The sequence below is a fragment of the Nerophis ophidion genome, linkage group LG02 (assembly GCF_033978795.1).
Source record: "Nerophis ophidion isolate RoL-2023_Sa linkage group LG02, RoL_Noph_v1.0, whole genome shotgun sequence".
Lineage (NCBI taxonomy): Eukaryota > Metazoa > Chordata > Actinopteri > Syngnathiformes > Syngnathidae > Nerophis > Nerophis ophidion.
The window spans coordinates 20752857-20775479 of record NC_084612.1 but is presented as its reverse complement, the minus strand read 5'-3'; the positions used below and the strand labels follow the sequence as shown (position 1 = coordinate 20775479).

The 22623-nt window shown below is 39.3% G+C and overlaps 1 protein-coding gene across 2 annotated transcripts; it reads right to left on the bottom strand.

Moving 5' to 3' along the window:
- Positions 1-2272: 2272 nt before the first annotated feature.
- Positions 2273-18166, bottom strand: nudt19 (nudix (nucleoside diphosphate linked moiety X)-type motif 19). Of its 2 annotated transcripts, XM_061878802.1 has the most exons (4): positions 17301-18166; positions 9503-9710; positions 9325-9435; positions 2273-3342 (listed from the first exon to the last, which is right to left on the bottom strand). In XM_061878802.1, the coding sequence occupies exons 1-4, from the start codon at positions 18021-18023 to the stop codon at positions 3278-3280; spliced, it is 1107 nt and encodes a 368-aa protein (XP_061734786.1). In that variant the 5' UTR covers positions 18024-18166; the 3' UTR covers positions 2273-3277. The 2 variants fall into 2 exon arrangements, with proteins under 2 accessions (XP_061734786.1, XP_061734785.1); XM_061878801.1 differs by lacking the exon at positions 2273-3342 and having other exon boundaries at positions 4179-9435; positions 17301-18164.
- Positions 18167-22623: the final 4457 nt, after the last annotated feature.

The window sequence follows — 22623 nt, the reverse complement described above, 5'->3', positions numbered from 1 at the left end:
TAATGCAACAAATTATATGAAACCATACATTCTAAAAATGTTAAAAAAATATATATATATCTGCTTTACTTATTATTTCGAAACAAGTTATTTATACAATTGTACACTGGAAAAATAAAAATGAAAGTTGCCAGGATTTTATTGTAAACAAACAATGGTATTGTTTTTCCATTTACAGGAATACGCTGTAAAAAAAAACAAAAAACCGTATACTTGGCTGTAAAATTCTAAGCTGACAGGTTTTTTTAACCATAAAATCTACAGGTTTTTTTTAATGGTGTATGTGAAAATAATATATAATAATCACATGTATACTGCGTAGGCAATTTTGTAATAAAGTCATGATCAATCCTTTATAGTCATATACAGTATTATTATACAGTATTATTTACTGTTTAAGCCGCCCTCTAAAAGGGCAGCCATTACTGCGATGTCGCCCTCAATGAACAAGTAGTGTCTTAACATGTTTAATTGGTTCCGTGACGCAGCTCTTAACTCAAAACACTTGTATCTCAAGTCAGTGTTGCCCATTAAAATAAAATGCAATTAATTTAGATGGATAGATAGTACTTTATTGATTCCTTCAGGAGAGTTCCCGCAGGAAAATTAAAATTGTTAATTGGTGCCTGTCCCCCCCAAAAATGTTTTAACATGTAACATGCCTTTGAAAATAAAAACTTACTTGTAGATAATACGTATTCTATGAATAACAATACAATAGAATGCACAAATAACAATTATAGTAGTTTTATGAAGTATGATAATAATAATTTAAAACAATTACTTTGGAAGGCACACTTCTTGGGCTTCACGGTGGCAGAGGGGTTAGTGCGTCTGCCTCACAATACGAAGTTCCTGCAGTCCTGGGTTCAAATCCAGGCTTGGGATCTTTCTGTGTGGAGTTTGCATGTTCTCCCCGTGAATGCGTGGGTTCCCTCCGGGTACTCCGGCTTCCTCCCACTTCCAAAGACATGCACCTGGGGATAGGTTGATTGGCAACACTAAATTGGCCCTAGTGTGTGAATGTGAGTGTGAATGTTGTCTGTCTATCTGTGTTGGCCCTGCGATGAGGTGGCGACTTGTCCAGGGTGTACCCTGCCTTCTGCCCGATTGTAGCTGAGATAGGCGCCAGCGTCCCCCCGTGACCCCGAAAGGGAATAAGTGGTAGGAAATGGATGGATGGATGGCACACTTCTTTGGTATCTCCTTCCAGCTGCTTTTCTGTCAAACACACCATCAGCACCTTCTCCATATTTTCACAGATAGATGTACGTTATTTATATATCATTTAACATCTTTGGTTGGCATTAAACTCATTCTTCTTCAGTATGGAATATCATCCACCTCTTAATTTTAGCACTCACAATCGTCCTTCCCATGATTGTAAAAACAAAGTTGTGTTCATCTTTAGCAATAGGCTAATGCTAGTGATTAAGACCCAAAGTTTTGGGCATATCTTGTGACACTTGTCATGCCAACTAACGGCGGAGATGATTATTACTCAAATTTCTGTTTGCGATTTAAAGCATTAAAATAATAATCAAGAGACAGCTCTTATGTCAAAACACTCTTAAGTTGGGGCACAATTATATTGAAGTACGACTGTATTATCATTAATAACTGGTGTTGAGTAGTCTGTTTGGTTCTATTGTATACGGTGGCACTTATCATGAATACCGAATTAATAATTGTACAAAGTGACTACATTGCAGGTGCATTAGCATTGTGGATTAGTTTGACTTTTCATGTTTATTTACGTTACTCAAAGTGGAAGTTATATATTGATAAACTAGCGCTAGTAAGTATCAGCCAACATGATTGTCTTGCAAGGTGGTGGTTATTATTAATGACCAGTGATTACATTGATTATACGATACATTCAGGGCGTGCTGGTGCATGAAGAATTGTGTCGCTACGCAAGGTGGCGATAATCATTATTAACTTGCATTAGGAACAATAGCTTTATCAGTACATGGGTAAGTTGCATATGTGTAACTTGACAGTGAAGAATGTACATGCCACTGTGTTATCATAGATGGGGGTTGAAATTAATAAATGGTAAGAGGACCGATCCCATGATACAAAACATCTATAGTAATGTGCTCGTGTGTTAGCAAGAAGGCCTCGACATCGTATATTATTTTAAGTCTCTGTTAATTTTTTACTTCTCATTGTCACGACATGGACTTGGGCAAGGATGTGCAAAGCGATTGGAGTGGACTTTGGGGTTGGTCTTTCCAGAAGACAAAGGAAAGTTGGTGCAGGCACGGCGTGAATGTAAGTACATATTTTTATTTTGATACTAACTACAAAAAAGGAAGCTAACAAAAAGCGCTAACAATAGAGGTATGACAACTTGACTATGAAGACAAAACTTGCGCTAAGGCAAAACTATGGTCGTAAAACAAAAACTAGCACTATGGCATGAATAACAAAAAAGTTACTTTGAACAAGAAAGTAACCTGGATCATCGGCATAGAACGTGATAGATGGTGTGAAGGAGGTGGTAGACGGTGATGTTGCCAGCACTAAGAACAGAAACAGACCGCTTAAATAGCAGTGACATAATCAGTGAAAACAGGTGCGAGACATGAGGACAGGTGAAAACTAATGAGTTGCTATGGTAACATAACAAACCAGGAAGTGCAAAAACAGGAACTGAGTGTCCAAAAAACAAAACATGATCACACAGACATGGCACTCATGTTCATTTACATTCCTCAAAGTGGTGGTTATTGATAATAACTAGCGCTCGCAATGATCATACATGTTTATTGTCTTGCAAGGTGGCAATTATTAATCATAACCAGTGAGTACATTGATCATATGACACATCCAGTGTTTGCTGGTGCATGAACTATTGTGCCGTTACCTACGCAAGGTGGCAGTTGGCATTAATGACTGGCAGGAGGAGGGATGGATATTATACGACACACCCAGCATGTTGCATTTGCTAAACCGCATTTTTAGCCTCAATCTAAGCGTTCAAAAACAACTTGGATAATTATTAATTATGAGGCCAGGGCCTTCTTAATTTCTTTAAAACACATGCCTCTGGAATCAATAAAATTATTTTAACTCTAATCCCAGATCGACTATAACAAAAATTAATAAAAAAATGTTAATTAAATTCAAATATAATCTAATCCCTGATCGATTATAAGGAAAATTAATTAAATAAATTAATGAAATTAAATGAAATACATCACAGGCAGCATGGTGAAGGAGTGGTTAGTGCATCTGCCTCCCAATACGAAGGTCCTGAGTAGTCCTGGGTTCAATCTCTTTCTGTGTGGAGTTTGTTGGGTACTCCGGCTTCCTCCCACTTCCAAAGACATGCACCTGGGGATAGGTTGATTGGCAACATTAAATTGGCCCTAGTGTGTGAATGTGAGTGTGAATGTTGTCTGTCTATCTGTGTTGGCCCTGCCATGAGATGGTGACTTGTCCAGGGTGTACACCGCCTTCTGCCCGAATGCAGCTGAGATAGGCTCCAGCACCCCCCGCCACCCCAAAAAGTGACAAGCGGTAGAAAATGGATGGATGGATGGAATACATTACATTGTTTAAATATACACCACACACTATGACCAAAATAAAAGAAAGAGGTCTCAGTACGATGCAGTGGCACACCCCTGCCAACAAAAACAAACATTGTTAAGCTAGCACTGGAATTAAAATACATCCGAAAACCACTTAGGGCAGAGAGCTGCACAAAAGTCGGTAGAACACAAAAATATGCCGATCAATAATTAATAAAGAAAGGGTGTGGTTAAGAGTCTTTTTACGCTGTCCCAGACGTTTCCACAGCAAAAGATGTTCGTGCCAACTTTGGAGACTATTTCAGGCACATGTACTTGTATTATATATACACATGATTTTATGCCAAGTGTTGATAGTCAAGTGTGTTTGCAGGAAAGAACTGCATTGGACTTCGGAAGCACCATTAAAGGTGAGTCTTCTACAGCGGAGTATTTACTAACAAGCGACGTGAGAAACATACAGCGCTGCATCATCCCCTCATCTGGACAGAGATAGCAGGTTTCCAAGACTGTGGAGTTGCCATGGTAACCCTCAATTGACTCTCCACAGCAAACAGCACGAAGGTTGAGCAGTGTTATTTCAACTTGGTCCATCGCACACAAATAATAGAACAAGGAGAGCTCCATCACACCATGTTAAACCCACGATTTGCCAATGTTGTGTTTATTTATACGGATACAAGGACAATGGTCAAAATTTGACTATTTTTCTGGCATTTCTCAGAGGGATGGTGCTTGAAAAACGGGAACTCATCCTATAAATTGTGCTTTCCATGTAATGAATTTATTCCACAACTTGACACACGGAGCATTCCCACAGTCTTATTATTAAGATACAAAAAATACTGACTGCATCCGGATAGCTTCAATGCAGCATGCATCACAATGTTGACGTATATTATAATTGGCCCCATTCTTACAATTTAACGTCACTGCAAAGAGATCAATAAAATACATTAAAAGTTGCTTTATTGGGTTCATCAACCCTAAAGGCCACACACACACACACACACACACACACACACACACACACACACACACACACACACACACACATTTATAGGTAGTTACTGTGTATTATAATTTTTTATTTTACCATCAGTGTGGTACTACCTTCTTTCTAGTGGCATTTTGATTTCATGAATCAGATTTTATAGTTACTGCTTTTATAAATGTAAAAATTTCTGTTTTTTTTGTAGACATTTTGATTTCAAGTAACATTCATTTTAAAACAATAGATAAAAATAACCATAACCAATCAATTTTGCTACAAATACGTGCCTATATCTTTTTATTTTATTATTATTATTATTTTTTAAATTGCGTTTCATAGTTACTGCAGGTTTTTAATGATCTTTTTATTTGATTTGTTTTACATACAAAGACATGCATAGGCTAATTGACACCACTAAATTGGTGTGTAAATTTAAATGTGAATGTTGTCTATCTGTGTTGAGGTGGCGATTTGTCCAGGGTGTACCCTGTTTTCTGCCTGAGTGGAGCTGGGGTAGGCTCCAGCCCCCGCACGACCCTGAGAGGGACGAGAAGCGGTAGAAAATGGATGGACCATTTTTTAAATTGTGTTTTTGTATTACTTCTTTTGTTTTTTATTTCGTTGTCGGTTTTAAACATCCTATTTTATTACATTACATTACATTACATTATTGATTGTTTACATTTTTGAATAAATTTAAATCTATATTTTAAATACAATTTCATACAACGAATTAATCATCATATTTATTTTTTTGTTTAGTTTACATTTTTTCAATTTATTTTGAAAAACTATAAAAACATAATGTTTGTTATTACGTACAGTAGGACCTCAAATTACAACCTTAATTGTAAAACAGCACCATTTTCAAAAATAACATGTCTTTTAAAAAGAAAAACTAACTTTTATATAGTGAATACTTCATGAAAAGCAACACAGACTGTATTAATAACTTTTTGAAATTCTATGAATTAATGTAATAAAAATGTACAGCAGAGTAGATTTCCAAATGCTTCTGAGACAAACACACCATCAGCAGCTTTTCATATTTTCATGTTTAGATATTATTTTCACATTCTTGGCTCGCGTTTAACTCATTCTGCTTCAGTACGGTGATGAAGACTATCAGTGATACGATCAAATTGCTTTGCCAACAAGGCACGCTCGGTTACGTTTTTAAAGATGTCTTGCTTTAAATCAATAAATATCATCCACTTCTTTTTTTACACTCAGTTTATTCCTTCCCATGGTTGGAAAAATGTCTATCTCCAGCTATAAGCTAATTCTAGCGAGTAAGACATGATGTTTTGGTCGGATCTTACAGGGTTTAATTCAGTATGACATTTGCTACGCCAACTAATAGCGGGGATGCTTGTAACTCAAACATATGCTTCAACTTAAAGCATAAATATCATTCGAGAGACAGTCCCTATCTAAAAACACTCTTTAGTTGGGGCACTCTTAAGTTGAGGTGCCACTGTATCACTATTTTCTGAAAATGTTTTTAATGGTGTCATGTTAGTATCTTAACACTCATCACTTGCATAGCTAAACACCTCCTACACACATCTGAATTAATATTTAGGCAATTTGATGGGTTTTCACATACCCTCATACCCTGTTGATATGGGCTACGAAAAAAAACTCCCCATATTTGTGAACTGTACTTATTTTGAAATGTTGCTTATTGTTCACAATCATTATGAGAGAAAAGAGGACAAAAGTTGTTGTTGTTGTTTTTTTTTTTGCAGTCTATCATGTAAAAATCTGCTCGTTCTTGGTGTCGAGCAACGCAGCTAATGGGAGCAATCAATTCTACCTCTAAATTACTCTAAACATTTATTCAGAAACAGTCAAAAGTACTTCATTTACATTTCGTAACTTGTATAATAACCAAACTGTAGCCAGTAGCGACATTGTTCTTGTACGAGCGAAAACCGAGAAACTCTTTTCCTACCATGCTAAAACATTGACCTTTTCTCTGTATTAGCCATAAAGCCAGCTACGGAAAAAAATAAGCTTGTTTCTACGTCAGCACGGAACGTGTTTCCGTTTGTAATGCACAACACAATCAGATAGAACATCAATCTGTACTGACTGAAAAACAATAATAATCAAATTACAGTATCTGTAAAGAATTAGCCGATATTTCATGTTTGTTTGGGCACAGATAGCCAGGCAGCGTATTAACTGTAGTTTTAACAACGCGCATAGCGTGCTGCATGTATCATATACAACATTTAAGTGATGTCCAGTTGTCTGTTTGGTCAAGATGGCGGGGGACATGTTTTCCGGTTTGTTTAGGTAAGCACTCCAATTATGCCGAACTAGCAAAAGTCAAGTTTCGCATTTTGAGCGTCAGAGTTACTTTCCTGTCACTCTCTTGGCTTGCGTTTGCGCCAACGTCTCTTCCGTCTTTCGTGCTGGCTTCTATAAGCAGTAGATCAGTGGTTCTCAACCTTTTTTCAGTGATGTACCCCTTGTGGACATTTTTTTAATTCAAGTATCCCCTAATCAGCATAGCATTTTTGGTTGAAAAAAAGAGATAAAGAAGTAAAATACAGCACTATGTCATCAGTTTCGGATTTATTAAATTGTATAACAGTGCAAAATATTGCTCATTTGTAGTGGTCTTTCTTGAACTATTTGGAAAAAAAGATATGAAAATAACTAAAAACTTGTTAACAAATAAACAAGTGATTCAATTATAAATGAAGATTTCTACACATAGAAGTAATCATTAACTTAAAGTGCCCTCTTTGGGGATTGTAATAGAGATCCATCCGGATTCATGAACTTAATTCTAAACATTTCTTCACAAAAAAATAAATCATTAACATCAATATTTATGGAACATGTCCACAGAAAATCTAGCTGTCAACACTGAATATTGCATTGTTGCATTTCTTTTCAGTTTATGAACTTACATTCATATTTTGTTGAAGTATTATTCAATAAATATATTCATAAAGGTTTTTTGAATTGTTGCTATTTTTAGAATATTTAAAAAAAATATCACGTACCCCTTGGGATACCGTCAAGTACCCCCATTTGAGAAACACTGCAGTAGATCATCCTCCGTATAGTCAGCTTCAAAAAGATAAGGTTGCAAATTCACATTTGTCCAAAAATAGTCGTCTTTGTTGTCTATTTCCAAGTTTGCCATTATTAGAAAACATTTGTGTTTGTTTCCGGAAGTAGGACACACGTTTGTTGCCAGAAGTTAGATGTGCGTTGCTATGGAAACGGAAATAAATTAGTTCGGGCAAATATTAGACTTAGTTCCTCCCATTCCTATTGGAACATTGGGCGACGAGTCCTGGTCTCTGGCAGCTTTTCTTGCTCAGAGAGATGACCAACAATCTCCATGAGCACGGAGAAGAAGTCGGACTACGGATAAGCCGAGAAAAGACCAATGTCCATGGCCGTTGGACAAATACAACACTTTCCACCACCCACTATAGACGAACATGATGGAGTATGTTGACGACTTCACCTATTTTGGAAGTAACATCTCAAGTACAGGAGACGTGGAGAAAGACGTCAATAACAGAATTGGCAAAGCTGCAGGAGTGTTCCAACTGCTCCGAAACATCTGGTCGTCCAAAGCTATCACAACGGCTATTAAGCTATGCCTCTACATGTCAGTGGTCATACCAACGACTGAGACATTGATCAAGACAACCAGTATCAAAAACAAGCAGGATGTCTTCCACCTACAATGCCTCAGATGCATCCTGGAGAGACCACATTTCCAACGAGGAGGTGATGAGAAGGGCAGGTGTAGCAGCACTGTCTGTCATTGTCTCCGAAAGGAGAAGGAGAATGATGGGGCACGTATTCCGACTGCCAGGAGAGAGACCGGCAAGTGTGGCAATGAACTGGATGCCAGAAAATGGAGTAAGGAAGAGAGGGAGGCCGAAGAAGACGTGGAGACATACAGCCAAAAAAGACCTAAGGGAAAAGGGTGTCACCTGGCACGGACCCGGCAATGATTAAAATTCCCAAAATATGGTAAATATTGTACATATTACATATTGTTATGAACTTGCCCGTTACTACATTATATATATATATATATATATATATATATATATATATATATATATATATATATATATACTTGCAGTGTGTACACAAAACTTTGGAGGATTTGAATTTGTTTTAGAGGGCTTTAAAGGCTACGACGGTGAGTCCCATTAGCCGCATCTTTCCAGTGTTTTTTTTTTTTCAACTTTAAAAAAAAAAAAATGGATATATGTGTGTTCTTGTCTCTCATGGTTGTGAAAGATAGGCAAATTTCCCAAAAAGTGCAGTTCCTCTTTAATGGATGCAATGTACAGTAGCCTCCAATTCAGGTGTGTCCAAACAATTTTCACCAAAGGCCACCTTGATACATTTCTACACTAAAGTTTGTCAAACATATTAAATTTACCTAATCCATACATTTTCTACCGCCTGTCGCTAATTATAATATGCTAAAGTATTTGACAAAAAACATTGTATTTTTAATTAAAAGGTGACAAAGCAAATAGTTGTTAGTGTTAAATTAAATGTACTGTATGACGTTAATGAATTAATTTAAGTTTCATAACATACTCTGAATTATGTTGTACAATTTGGGATTTGATATATTTAATATGTTTATAATTTTTCAATGTAATTGTTCATGTGTGCTCACTGAGGGGGGCTGTTGAGCAGATCAAAGTTCAGCGCTGGGGTCAAAGGGGGCGACAAGAGGCATCAGGTGGTTGTACTTTGGTGTGATGTTGATCTGCAGGCGTGTACCGTAGGGGTCAGATATCAGGAAGCGATGTAGCGCTGTCTTGGAACTTTCCTGGTCTACGCTCGCTTCTATTGTCCTCCCTTCAGAACTGTTTGATGGGTACAATCGGTCTCCTGCAGAGAACAATAGTAAAAAAATGTTACAAACATTTCCACATTCTGGAATGATAACTGAGCCAACCTGGCAACACTGATAAGTAGCCGTCGTCCTGTTTGAAGACAATTGGCAGCCACTGCTCACAGCCGTCCGAGGAACGCTGCCGAGCGAAATTCTGAAGGTTGCTCAGCGAAGGGAAGCGACACATGCGACTCAGCTCGTAAAACTGAGGGGGGGCGATCCACAGCTCGCGCGCCTGGTAGCTCCGCAGGACATCAGGAGGCGTCGACCACTGGGTATGACAGAGACAGAGGGAGTGGTGTGACATTTGGGTTGAGGTCATGACAAATCAAGAAAGATAAGAGAAAAAGTGATACTTTACATTACTTTAAAAGACATTTGGGGTCACACTATATAAGTTTTTTCCGCCTCATTCCAGGGTCTCGGCTTTGGGCCTGACGTCCGTAGGTCATAGGAGTTAAGTACATTGGACACAGAAATTGATCACATTTATTTGTGATTGATGTCAAACGTACATAAGCTCTGCTTCTTCCTACTTCTTTTTGAAAATGTTGAATTGTGTAATTGTAAACATCAACACAACATTGCATGTTCCAAATAAACTCAAACTCAAGACACGCTAGCATACATCTATGCAGTTTGTGCAATATCATTTTAAACTACTAGTTTTTAATCAAATAAAAGAAAAACTTTTAATGAATTATCTCTGTTACATGAATTCCATGAGGTCGGTCTCTTTGACAAGTATAGGGGGCGGGGGGAAATAGGAAAAAATCGTAAATTGATTTTTTTTTGTGAAAAAATATGGGATTTTATTTTTAGGTCATATCACCCATCTTTATGTTAATCCCATCATTAAAAAGTCAAAAACCTAGGAAAAGGGACTATCATTATTCAAAACCAACTCATCTTACCTATTGTTACCTGCTGTTGTCTATTTGGTATCTGCATAAATTCCCCAAAATGTTAAATCCAACCGTGGAGGCATTGGACATTTATTTATATTAAATCTTGCCTTCCTTAATACTTACGGGAAACGAGCCGTTTGGAATTTGCACCACCTGCGACTATTTTTTTTCCCTACCGAAGACATCACCGGTTATCCATATATGGAAGAAATGTACCCAAAGCGCTTCGACGTGGGTCTGCCATTGTAGTCCAACTCTGTTATCAATAAGCTCCTTTTTCCCTATTGTCTTGTTGTGGGGCCGACTAGCTCGTACATGCACATGCATCCTCTGTTGCCATCTCAAAGACAGTAGCATATGGTTCGAACTTAATCGGTCAGCAGAGTCGCTATGGAAGCGCTAAAATCTACAACATATATGACGGGAGAAGACGCAGTCAAAGTGGAGCCACGTGAAACTTAACGTGAACTTAAAGGACTATACGTTACACCTCACCTCCTGTTATTACTGTACCAAAGCATTGTTCCACCCATCCTTCTGTACTGTTCTATATGTTTCTTCAGTATGCTTTCTGTAACCAACCGGACCAAACTCACAAGCATTACAAACAAAGCAGCTAAAATGATCGGCCTATCCCACACCCAAAATCTCAGATCCAAACCACAGGTCCAACATTCGACTGGCAAACACAATAGTCCAGGATATCACTCACCCACTACACCAATATATCATCCCACTACCATCAGGGCACAGGTACAGAACCATCAAATTTCAGAGGGCATGCCTCTGGAAAAGCCTTATTCCTGCAGTTATAGCCACCCTAAACAGCAGGCTTGGCAGACCCGTCTGACAAGCATGTAAATGTGTTGGTGCTGTCACTGTCATGTATGATCTCTTTTTTTCAATTTTTGTCCGCGATGTGTAATGTTTATTTTTTAAATGTACGGTCAGTGAACATATATTTCCCCACAGGGACCAATAAATCTAAATCTAAAAAGACCGCCCACAAAACAGCACATCCTGAGATGACTATCAGAATGTGGGTTGAAAACAGTCTGTGAAATTTAGTTTATGCAAAATTTTCAAGAAAGAATCATCATTACATGTTGTGCACACCACAAATAAGAGCTTATAATGTAGAAAAAAAAAATCATAATATGACTAAGATTTTATCTGTCTTTTAAAAACTGGTGTCACCCAAATTCATGCAATAATTTGTTTTTTTAGTGCATGATTACCAAATGTGTGCATATTGGCGGCAACGTTTAGGTTTGATAATAATAAGAGATTAGATTTATACAGCGCTTTTCTAGATTACAGAGAAGTGAGAGCTTATCATTGCAGTTAACTTTTTGTGAAGTGAATTATATTTATACAGCGTTTTTCTCTAGTGACTCAAAGTGCTTTACATAGTGAAACTCATTATCTATGATACATTTAAACCAGTGTGGGTGGCACTGGGAGCAGGTGTGCGAAGTGTCTTGCCCAAAGACACAACAGCAGTGACTAGGACGGCAGAAGCGGGGATCGAAACCAAAACCTTTAAGTTGCTGGCACGGCTGCTATACCAACCGAGCTATGCTGCCCCAATCATCATTCATTCCCATCTGGTGGTGGTAAGCTACTTTCTTAGCCATGTTGTAAGCATTTCACCAATCTCACGCACTTTGCAAATTATACGTCATTTCCATTGTGCGGAAGCAATCTGCATATCGCAAGACGAGATTTTGTTTGAAAATGGCGCGACCGTGCAAATGGATGGTTTGAAGACGGCTGAAGAAGAATTTGCGGAATTCTGCACAGAAAGCTACATCGAACAGAAAAACAGCAAAACAGTCTCCCAACACTGCGTAGATGGCATCAAGGGTTAGGGTTAGGGTTAGTAGCCAGAACTTCCAACACAATCAATATATATAGCTGGAAGCAATTTCCAAAATTGCCAAGAAGATTGTGCATTATACAAATTGCTCCCATTGATTTGCAAAATGTGCACCACACATTATTCAAATATATAGCTGGAAGCAATTTACAAAAAGATTGCGCATTATACAAATTTGCAAAATGCGGTTGCGCATTTTTCAAATTGCTCACATTGGTATTGTGCCTACAACAGCCACAGCTGCCCTGGGGTAGACTGACGGAAGCATGGCGAGGGTGATGTGTCCTGCCCAAGGACACAACGGCAGCGATTTCGATGTCAAGAGGCGGGCTGTGAATCTGCAACTCTCAGGTTTCTGGCACGGCTGCCCCCAGTTTAGGGAACGATTTGAGGCCCAGAATCTGGTGTTACGCCCCTTGGCCGAGTAAAGGTTGGTAAACCTACTCAGTGGCCTAGTGGTTAGAGTGACCGCCCTGAGATCGGTAGGTTGGGAGTTCCAACCCCGGCCGAGTCATACCAAAGACTATAAAAATGGGACCCATTGCCTCCCTGCTTGGCACTCAGCATCAAGGGTTGGAATTGGGGGTTAAATCACCATAAATGATTCCCGGGCACGGCATCGCTGCTGCCCACTGCTCCCCTCACCTCCCAGGGGGTGACCAAGGGAATGGGTCAAATGCAGAGGACAAATTTCACCACACCTAGTGTGTGTGACAATCATTGGTACTTTAACTTAACTTGAACTTAAAGGCCTACTGAAATGAGATTTTCTTATTTAAACGGGGATAGCAGGTCCATTCTATGTGTCATACTTGATCATTTCGCGATATTGCCATATTTCTGCTGAAAGGATTTAGTAGAGAACATTCACAATAAAGTTCACAACTTTCGGTGGTGAGAGAAAATCCCTGCCTCAACCGGAAGTCGCAGACGATGACGTCACACGTGTGGGGGCTCCCCACATCCTCACATTGTTTTTATGGGAGCCTCCAACAAAAAGTGCTATTCGGACCGAGAAAACGACAATTTCCCCGTTAATTTGAGCGAGGATGAAAGACTCGTGTTTGAGGATATTGATAGCGACGGACTAGAAAAAAAAAAAGATTAAAAAAAAAAAAAGTTAAAAAAAACAACACGTTTTTAGAGACATTTACTAGGATAATTCTGGGAAATCCCTTATCTTTCTATTGTGCTGCTAGTGTTTTAGTGAGTTAAATAGTACCTGATAGTCGGAGGTGTACGTCCACAGGGGTCTTGACACCAATGTCTCAAGGGAGTCGACGGCAGCTTTATGGACGGCACAAGCTCAGTTTTTCTCCGGTAAGAAGCGACTTTTTACCACAATTTTCTTACCGAAAACTGCTGGTTGACATTCCGTCGTGATTCATGTTTGCTTGACCGCGCTGTGATCCATAGTAAAGTTTCACCTCCAAGCATTTTAAACAAGGAATCAGCGTGTTTTTGTGTGGCTAAAGGCTAAAGCTTCCCAACTTTATCTTTCTACTGTGACTTCTCCAATATTAATTGAACAAATTGCAAAAGATTCAGCAACACAGATCTCCAAAATACTGTGTAATTATGCGGTTAAAGCAGGCAACTTTTAGCTGTGTGTGTGTGTGGAGCGCTCATATTTCCTTAAAACCCCTGACGTCTTGCGTACACGTCATCATTACACAGCGTTTTCAAGAGGAAACTTCCGGGAAATTAAAAATTTTAATTTAGTAAACTAAAAAGGCCGTATTGGCATGTGTTGCAATGTTAATATTTCATCATTAATATATAAACTATCAGACTGTGTGGTGGGTAGTAGTGGATTTCAGTAGGCCTTTGAAATGAGATTTTCTTATTTAAACGGGGATAGCAGGTCCATTCTATGTGTCATACTTGATCATTTCGCAATATTGCCATATTTTTGCTGAAAGGATTTAGTAGAGAACATCCACGATAAAGTTCGCAACTGGAGAAAAGCCCTACCTCTACCGGAAGTCGCAGACGATGACGTCACATGTTGACGGCTCCTCATTTATATTCACATTGATTTTAATGGGAGCCTCCAACAAAAACAGCTATTCCGACCGAGAAAACGACAATTTCCCCATTAATTTGAGCGAGGATGAAAGATTTGTGTTTGAGGATATTGATAGCGACGGACTAGAAAAAAAAAAAAACGCGATTCCAATCACGTTGCATTGAGACAGATTCATATGTTTTTAGTGACATTTACTAAGATAATTCTGGGAAATCCCTTATTTTTCTATTGTGTTGCTAGTGTTTTAGTGTGTTTAACAGTACCTGGTAGACGGAAGTGTACGTCCACGCCCAGTGTCTCGGGGGAGTTGACGGCAGCTGTACGGGAGGCAGAAGCTCAGCTGATATCCGGTAAGTGCCGACTTTTTAACCACAATTTTCTCCCCAAAACCTGCTGGTTGACATGTAGTCGGGATCCATGTCCGCTTTGATCCATAGGAAAGTTTCACCTCTGTGAATTTTAAACAAGGAATCACCGTGTGTTGGTGTGGCTAAAGGCTAAAGCTTCCCAACTCCATCTTTCTACTGTGACTTCTCCAATATTAATGAATAAATTGCAAAAGATTCAGCAACACAGATCTCCAAAATACTGTTTAATAATGCGGTTAAAGCAGACGACTTTTAGCTTTGTGTGTATGCAGCGCTCATATTTCCTTAAAACCCCTGACGTCTTGCGTACACGTCATCATTACACAGCGTTTTCAAGACGAAACTCCTGAGAAATTTTAAATTGTAATTTAGTAAACTAAAAAGGCCGTATTGGCATGTGTTGCAATGTTAATATTTCATAATTGATATATAAACTATCAGACTGCGTGGTGGGTAGTAGTGGATTTCAGTAGGCCTTTAACTTTAAAGGCCTACTGAAATGAGATGTTCTTATTTAAACGGGGATAGCAGGTCCATTCTACGTGTCATACTTGATCATTTTGCGATATTGCCATATTTTTGCTGAAAGGATTTAGTAGAGAACATCCATGATAAAGTTTGCAACTGGAGAAAAGCCCTGCCTCTACCGGAAGTCGCAGACGATGATGTCACGTGTTGATGGCTCCTCACATATTCACATTGATTTTAATGGGAGCCTCCAACAAAAACAGCTATTCCGACCGAGAAAACGACAATTTCCCCATTAATTTGAGCGAGGATGAAAGATTCGTGTTTGAGGATATTGATAGCGATGGACTAGGAAAAAAAACTAACAAAAAAAACTAGTTAAAAAAAAACAAACGCGATTGCAATCGTGTTGCGTTGAGACAAATTCATATGTTTTTAGAGACATTTACTAGGATAATTCTGGGAAATCCCTTATCTTTCTATTGTGTTGCTAGTGTTTTAGTGAGTTTAACAGTAGCTTATAGTCGGAAGTGTACGTCCACGCGCAGTGTCTCGGGGGAGTCGACGGCAGCTGCACGGGAGGCAGAAACTCAGCTGATATCCGGTAAGTGGCGACTTTTTAACCACAATTTTCTCTCCGAAACCTGCTGGTTGACATGTAGTCGGGATCCATGTCCGCTCTGATCCATAGGAAAGTTTCAGCTCCGTGAATTTTAAACAAGGAATCACCGTGTGTTGGTGTGGCTAAAGGCTAAAGCTTCCCAACTCCATCTTTCTACTGTGACTTTTCCAATATTAATTGAACAAATTGCAAAAGATTCAGCAACACAGATCTCCAAAATACTGTGTAATTATGCTGTTAGAGCAGACGACTTTTAGCTGTGTGTGCGCAGCGCTCATATTTCCTTAAAACTCGTGACGTCTTGCGTACACGTCATCATTACACGACGTCTTCATGACGAAACTCCCGGGAAATGTAAAATTGTAATTTAGTAAACTAAAACGGCCGTATTGGCATGTGTTGCATGTTAATATTTCATCCATCCATCCATCCATCATCTTCCGCTTATCCGAGGTCGGGTCGCGGGGGCAGCAGCCTAAGCAGGGAAGCCCAGACTTCCCTCTCTCCAGCCACTTCGTCTGGTGTTTAGGGCACGTGTCCTGGGTCTTCCCAGGACACGTGCCCTAAACACCTCCCTAGGGAGGCGTTCGGGTGGCATCCTGACCAGATGCCCGAACCACCTCATCTGGCTTCTCTCGATGTGGAGGAGCAGCGGCTTTACATTGAGCTCCTCCCGGATGGCAGAGCTTCTCACCCTATCTCTAAGGGAGAGCCCCGCCACCCGGCGGAGGAAACTCATTTCGGCCGCTTGTACCCGTGATCTTATCCTTTCGGTCATGACCCAAAGCTCATGACCATAGGTGAGGATGGGAACGTAGATCGACCGGTAAATTGAGAGCTTTGCCTTCCGGCTCAGCTCCTTCTTCACCACAACGGATCGATAGAACGTCCGCATTACTGAAGATGTCGCACCGATCCGCCCGTCGATCTCACGATCCACTCTTCCCCCACTCTTGAACAAGACTCCTAGGTACTTGAACTCCTCCACTTGGGGCAGGGTCTCCTCCCCAACCCGGAGATGGCACTCGACCCTTTTCCGGGCGAGAACCATGGACTCGGACTTGAAGGTGCTGATTCTCATTCCGGTCGCTTCACACTCGGCTGCGAACCGATCCAGTGAGAGCTGAAGATCCCGGCCAGATGAAGCCATCAGGACTACATCATCTGCAAAAAGCAGAGACCTAATCCCGTGGCCACCAAACCAGATCCCCTCAACGCCTTGGCTGCGCCTAGAAATTCTGTCCCTAAAAGTTATGAACAGAATCGGTGACAAAGGACAGCCTTGGCGGAGTCCAACCCTCACTGGAAACGTGTCCGACTTACTGCCAGCAATGTGGACCAAGCTCTGACACTGATCATACAGGGAGCGGACTGCCACAATAAGACAGTCCGATACCCCATACTCTCTGAGCACTCCCCACAGCACGGTCGAATGCCTTCTCCAAGTTCAAGTTACTATTTCATCATTGATATATAAACTATCACTGTGTGGTTGGTAGTAGTGGGTTTCAGTAGGCCTTTAACTACTGAACATGACTGTATTACCAGCAGAAGGTGCCATCAATTCGGTTGTGAACCACCTTTCACCTGAAAGCGCTCAATTTCCTTATCGTCCTGCAGGGTGTGAGGTGTGTCCTGCAGGCAGCAGATGAAGAAGGCTGTGTCGAACCTCTTCACGTCGTATCGACGTTCTGGGGTCAGCCAGTTGGCCCACTCGTGTAAGGCCCAGATGTTGGGCAGCACCTGCAGCTCCCTGCACATTGTGATGAAGTTAGACGGGTTCTGGTTGACAAGAGTCCTCCACCTGCTCAGCTCAGTGCTGCCCAGCTCGTTGACTTTATAGTGCTTGACTTCATCAGTGGTACGTCTGTCCTCAAGGCTCTTCAACAAACTCATCTCCTCGTCTTTGGACACAAACAACAACACTCCTGACTCCTCGAAGGTCTCCCTTAAGGCGCAGATTCGAAAGGCGACTTCTCCCGGGATAGGAGAGCCCAGTTTCAGTCTGTCCGTCGCAAATATGGGAGGTCTGCTGTCATGAGGTTGTTGGACGCTCCTTAAACCGAAATTTGGAGAGTTGGTAAAAGCTTTAAAAACGTCCAGCCAGTCGCCAGAGAAGTCTGAAGAGTCCGCCGTGCCTCCAGGGAACACATAGGCGTTAGGCATGAAGACACTTTTGTGGCTTCGTTTAAGTAGTAGAACGTTGTAGTCAAAGCGCTGAGGTGGCGATAAACCCTCTGCGCCGAGCTTGTGACCCGCAGCTAAAATAAGAGTGGCCGCCTCCTTCCAGTTCTTCAGCCTGGTGTTCATTTTCAAACATATGAGTTATTTTTTTTCTGAATTGAACAAGTAAATCTTGAAAGTCACCATCAAAGTTGTTTTGGTAGCTGTAACCGGAAATACTTTTCGGCGTATCGACGCTGCTTCTGCCTCATCGCAAGGCTTGATGATGCAATACTGACACCTACAGGCTGGAAGACGAAACAACAGCCAGTTTTAAACTTAAAAGAAGAGTACTACCTTCTTTCTAGTGGCATTTTGATTTCATGAATCAGATTTTATAGTTACTGCTTTTTTAAATGTAAAAAAATAATTTATATGTTTTTTGTAGTCATTTTGATTTCAAGTAACAGTTTATTGCACACTATTTTAAAACAATACATAAAAATAACCACAACCAATCAATTTTGCTACAAATACGTGCCTATATCTTTTTTTTATATTTATTTTTTATTTTTATTTTTTAAATTTCGTTTCATAGTTAATGCAGGTTTTTAATGTTCTTTTTATTTTATTTGTTTTACATCCAAAGACATGCATAGGCTAATTGACACCACTAAATTGGTGTTTAAATTTAAATGTGAATGTTGTCCATCCGTGTTGAGGTGCCGATTTGTCCAGGGTGTACCCAGTTTTCTGCCCGAGTGAAGCTGGGATAGGCTCCAGCCCCCGCAAAACCCCAAGAGGGACGACAAGCGGTATAAAATGGATGGACCATTGTTTTTATTGTGTTCTTGTATTACGGCTTTTGTTTTTTATTTTGTTGTCGGTTTTAAGCATCCTATTTATTACATTACATTACATTATATTATTGCTTGTTTACATTTTGTAATACATTTAAATATATATATATATATTAAATACAATTTGATACAACAAATTAATCATCATATTTTTATTTTTTTTAGTTTACATTTTTTCAATTTAATTTAGAAAAAGTATAAAAAAATAATGTTTTTTTATTACGTGCAGTAGGACCTCAAATTACAAGCTTAATTGTAAAACAGCACCATTTTCAAATATAATATGTCTTTTAAAAAGAAAAACTAACTTTTAGATAGTGAATACTTCATGAAAAGCAACACAATAGACTACATTAATAACAACTTTTTGGAATGGTATGAATTAATGTAATAAAAATGTACAGCAGAGTAAATTTCCAAATGCTTCTCAGACAAACACACCATCAACAGCTTTTCATATTTTCACAATGTTTAGATATTATTTTCACATTCTTGGCTCGCGTTAAACTCATTCTGCTTCAGTACGGTGATGCAGAGTAGCAGTGATACGCTCAAATTGCTTTGCCAACATGGCACGCTCAGTTACGTTTTTAAAGATGTCTTGCTTTAAATCAATACATATCATCCACTTCTTCTTCTTCTTTTTTTACACTCACTTTATTCCTTCCCATGGTTGGAAAAATATCCATCTCCAGCTATAAGCTAATTCTAGCGAGTAAGACATGATGTTTTGGTCGGATCTTACAGGGTTTAATTCAGTATGACATTTGCTATGCCAACTAATAGCAGGGATGCTTGTAATTCAAATATTTGCATCAACTTAAAGCATAAATATCATTCGAGAGACAGTCCCTATCTAAAACACTCTTTAGTTGGGGCACTCTTAAGTAGAGGTGCCACTGTATCACTATTTTCTGACATTTTTTTTAAATGGTATTATGTTAGTATCTTAACACTCATCACTTGCATAGCTAAACACCTCTTGCACACATCTGAATTAATATTTAGGCAATTTAATGGGTTTTCACAAGCCCTCATACCCTGTTGATATGGGCTACGAAAAAAAATTCACCATATTTGTGAACTGTACTTATTTTGAAATGTTGCTTATCAATCACAATCATTATGAGAGAAAAGAGAACAAAAGTTTTTTTTTTTTTCAATACTGACACCTACAGGCTGGAAGACGAAACAGCAGCCAGTTGCAAACTTAAAAGAAGAGCAGGTCCGGAAAGAACAATCATATTGTAGCGTCTGGAAGAAGTGCACACAAAGTCTGACCCTCTTTTTTAACTTTAATTGAGCAACCTATGCTAATAAAGCTCAATTTATCTCGTTCCTATCTTTTTTCCTCATTTCCGCAAAACGAACGATTCTTCCCTCTTCACCAATCACTTTACAGGCGTGGTACGTTCATGACAATGCGAACTCTGAATATCGCCCACTCAAGAACACAACATCAATCCCAGCAAGTCGTTACACTGTTTTATCATTTTTGGATGGTACTGTACATTTTTATAATTTAGATAAATAAATACTAATCATGCCTTCCATCCATTCAGCCATTTATCTATCTTCTATCTTCTTCCACTTATCCAAGGTTGTGTCGCGGGGGCAGCAGCCTAAGTAGGGAAGCCCAGACTTCCCTCTCCCCAGCCACTTCGTCCAGCTCTTCCCGGGGGATCCCGAGGCGTTCCCAGGCCAGCCGGGAGACATAGTCTTCCCAACGTGTCCTGGGTCTTCCCCGTGGCCTCCTACCGGTTGGACGTGCCCTAGGGAGGCGTTCGGGGAGCATCCTGAAAAATACTAATCAATAACTGTTTTATGTCTACATTGTATGTACATTCTATTTGTATAGTTTCAATTTGAATTACTACAACAATAATTCGATATTGTAAACATATTACATTAAACACAGATAACTTATTGAAGTGAATAGGACTAATACATGTGAATATTTGAGATTTATTTTTTTAATTTTTACAAAACTTTATCACAAAGTACACATTTAAATGAGACAAATCAAAATAATAACAATTTAAATTGTACAATTTAATTTTATTCATTTTAATTTGCTGCTTTCAGATCTATATATTGTTATATCATGGTTTGATATGTAACACAAAAAAATTAATTGTGTGTCAACAATAAAGCTATTAGTAGTATCTTTTTTAGTACTTCACTGTATTACAAACCTAGTTTCCATATGAGTTGGGAAACTGTGTTTGATGTAAATATAAACAGAATACAATGATTTGCAAATCCTTTTCAATCCATATTCAATTGTATGGACTACGAAGACAAAATATTTGATGTTCAAACTCAAACTTTATTTTTTTTTGCAAATAATAATTAACTTAGAATTTCATCGCTGCAACACATGCCAAAGTAGTTGGGAAAGGGCATGTTCACCACTGTGTTACATCACCTTTTCTTTTAACAACATTCAATAAACGTTTGGGAACTGAGGAAACTAATTGTTGAAGCTTTGAAAGTGGAATTCTTTCCCATTCTTGTTTTATGTAGAGCTTTAGTCGTTCAACAATCCGGGGTCTCCACTGTTGTATTTTACGCTTCATAACGCGCCACACATTTTTGATGGGAGACAGGTCTGGACCGCAGGCGGGCCAGGAAAGTACCCGCACTCTTTTTTTACGAAGCCACACTGTTGTAACACGTGCTGAATGTGGGTTGGCATTGTCTTGCTGAAATAAGCAGGGGCGTCCATAAAAAAGACGGCGCTAAGATGGCAGCATATGTTGTTCCAAAACCTGTATGTACCTTTCAGCATTAATGGTGCCTTCACAGATGTGTAAGTTACCCATGCCTTGGGCACTAATGCACCCCAATGCCATCACAGATGCTGGCTTTTGAACTTTGCGTCGATAGCAGTCTGGATGGTTCGCTTCCCCTTTGGACTCGTCAGACCATAGAACACTTTTCCACTTTGCATCAGTCGATCTTAGATGATCTCGGGCCCAGAGAAGTTGGCGGCGTTTCTGGATCTTGTTGATAAATGGCTTTCGCTTTGCATAGTAGAGCTTTAACTTGCACTCACAGATGTAGCGACAATAGTGGTTTTCTGAAGTGTTCCTGAGCCCATGTGGTGATATCCTATAGAGATTGATGTCGGTTTTTGATACAGTGCCATCTGAGCGATCGAAGGTCACGGTCATTCAATGTTGGTTTCCGGCCATGCCATTTATGTGGAGTGATTTCTCCAGATTCTCTGAACCTTTTTGATGATATTATGGACTGTAGATGTTGAAATCCCTAAATTTCTTGCAATTGCACTTTGGAGAAAAGTTGTTCTTACACTGTTTGACTATTTGCTCACGCAGTTGTGGACAAAGAGGTGTACCTCGCCCTATCCTTTCTTGTGAAAGACTGAGCATTTTTTGGGAAGCTGTTTTTATACCTAATCATGGCACCCACCTGTTCCCAATTAGCCTGCACACCTGTGGGATGTTCCAAATAAGTGTTTGATGAGCATTCCTTAACTTTATCAGTATTTATTGCCACCTTTCCCAACTTCCTTGACAAGTGTTGCTGGCATCGAATTCTAAAGTTAAACTTTTTTTTTTTGCAAATAATCATTATCAGTTTGAACTTCAAATATGTTGTTTTTGTAGCATATTCAACTGAATATGGATTGAAAATGATTTGCAAATCATTGTATTCTGTTTATATTTACACCTAACACAATTACCCAACTCATATGGAAACAAGGTTTGTATTTTAGGTATATAAATTGTAATTGCACTCTCATCCAAGAAAAAGATGCAAAACAAATAGAAAAAGTGGGTGTCATACATCCCAAATGTGTAATATATATCTAACACTAACTAGATAGGGAACGTACATATAAAACCAAATAACTTTGTTAT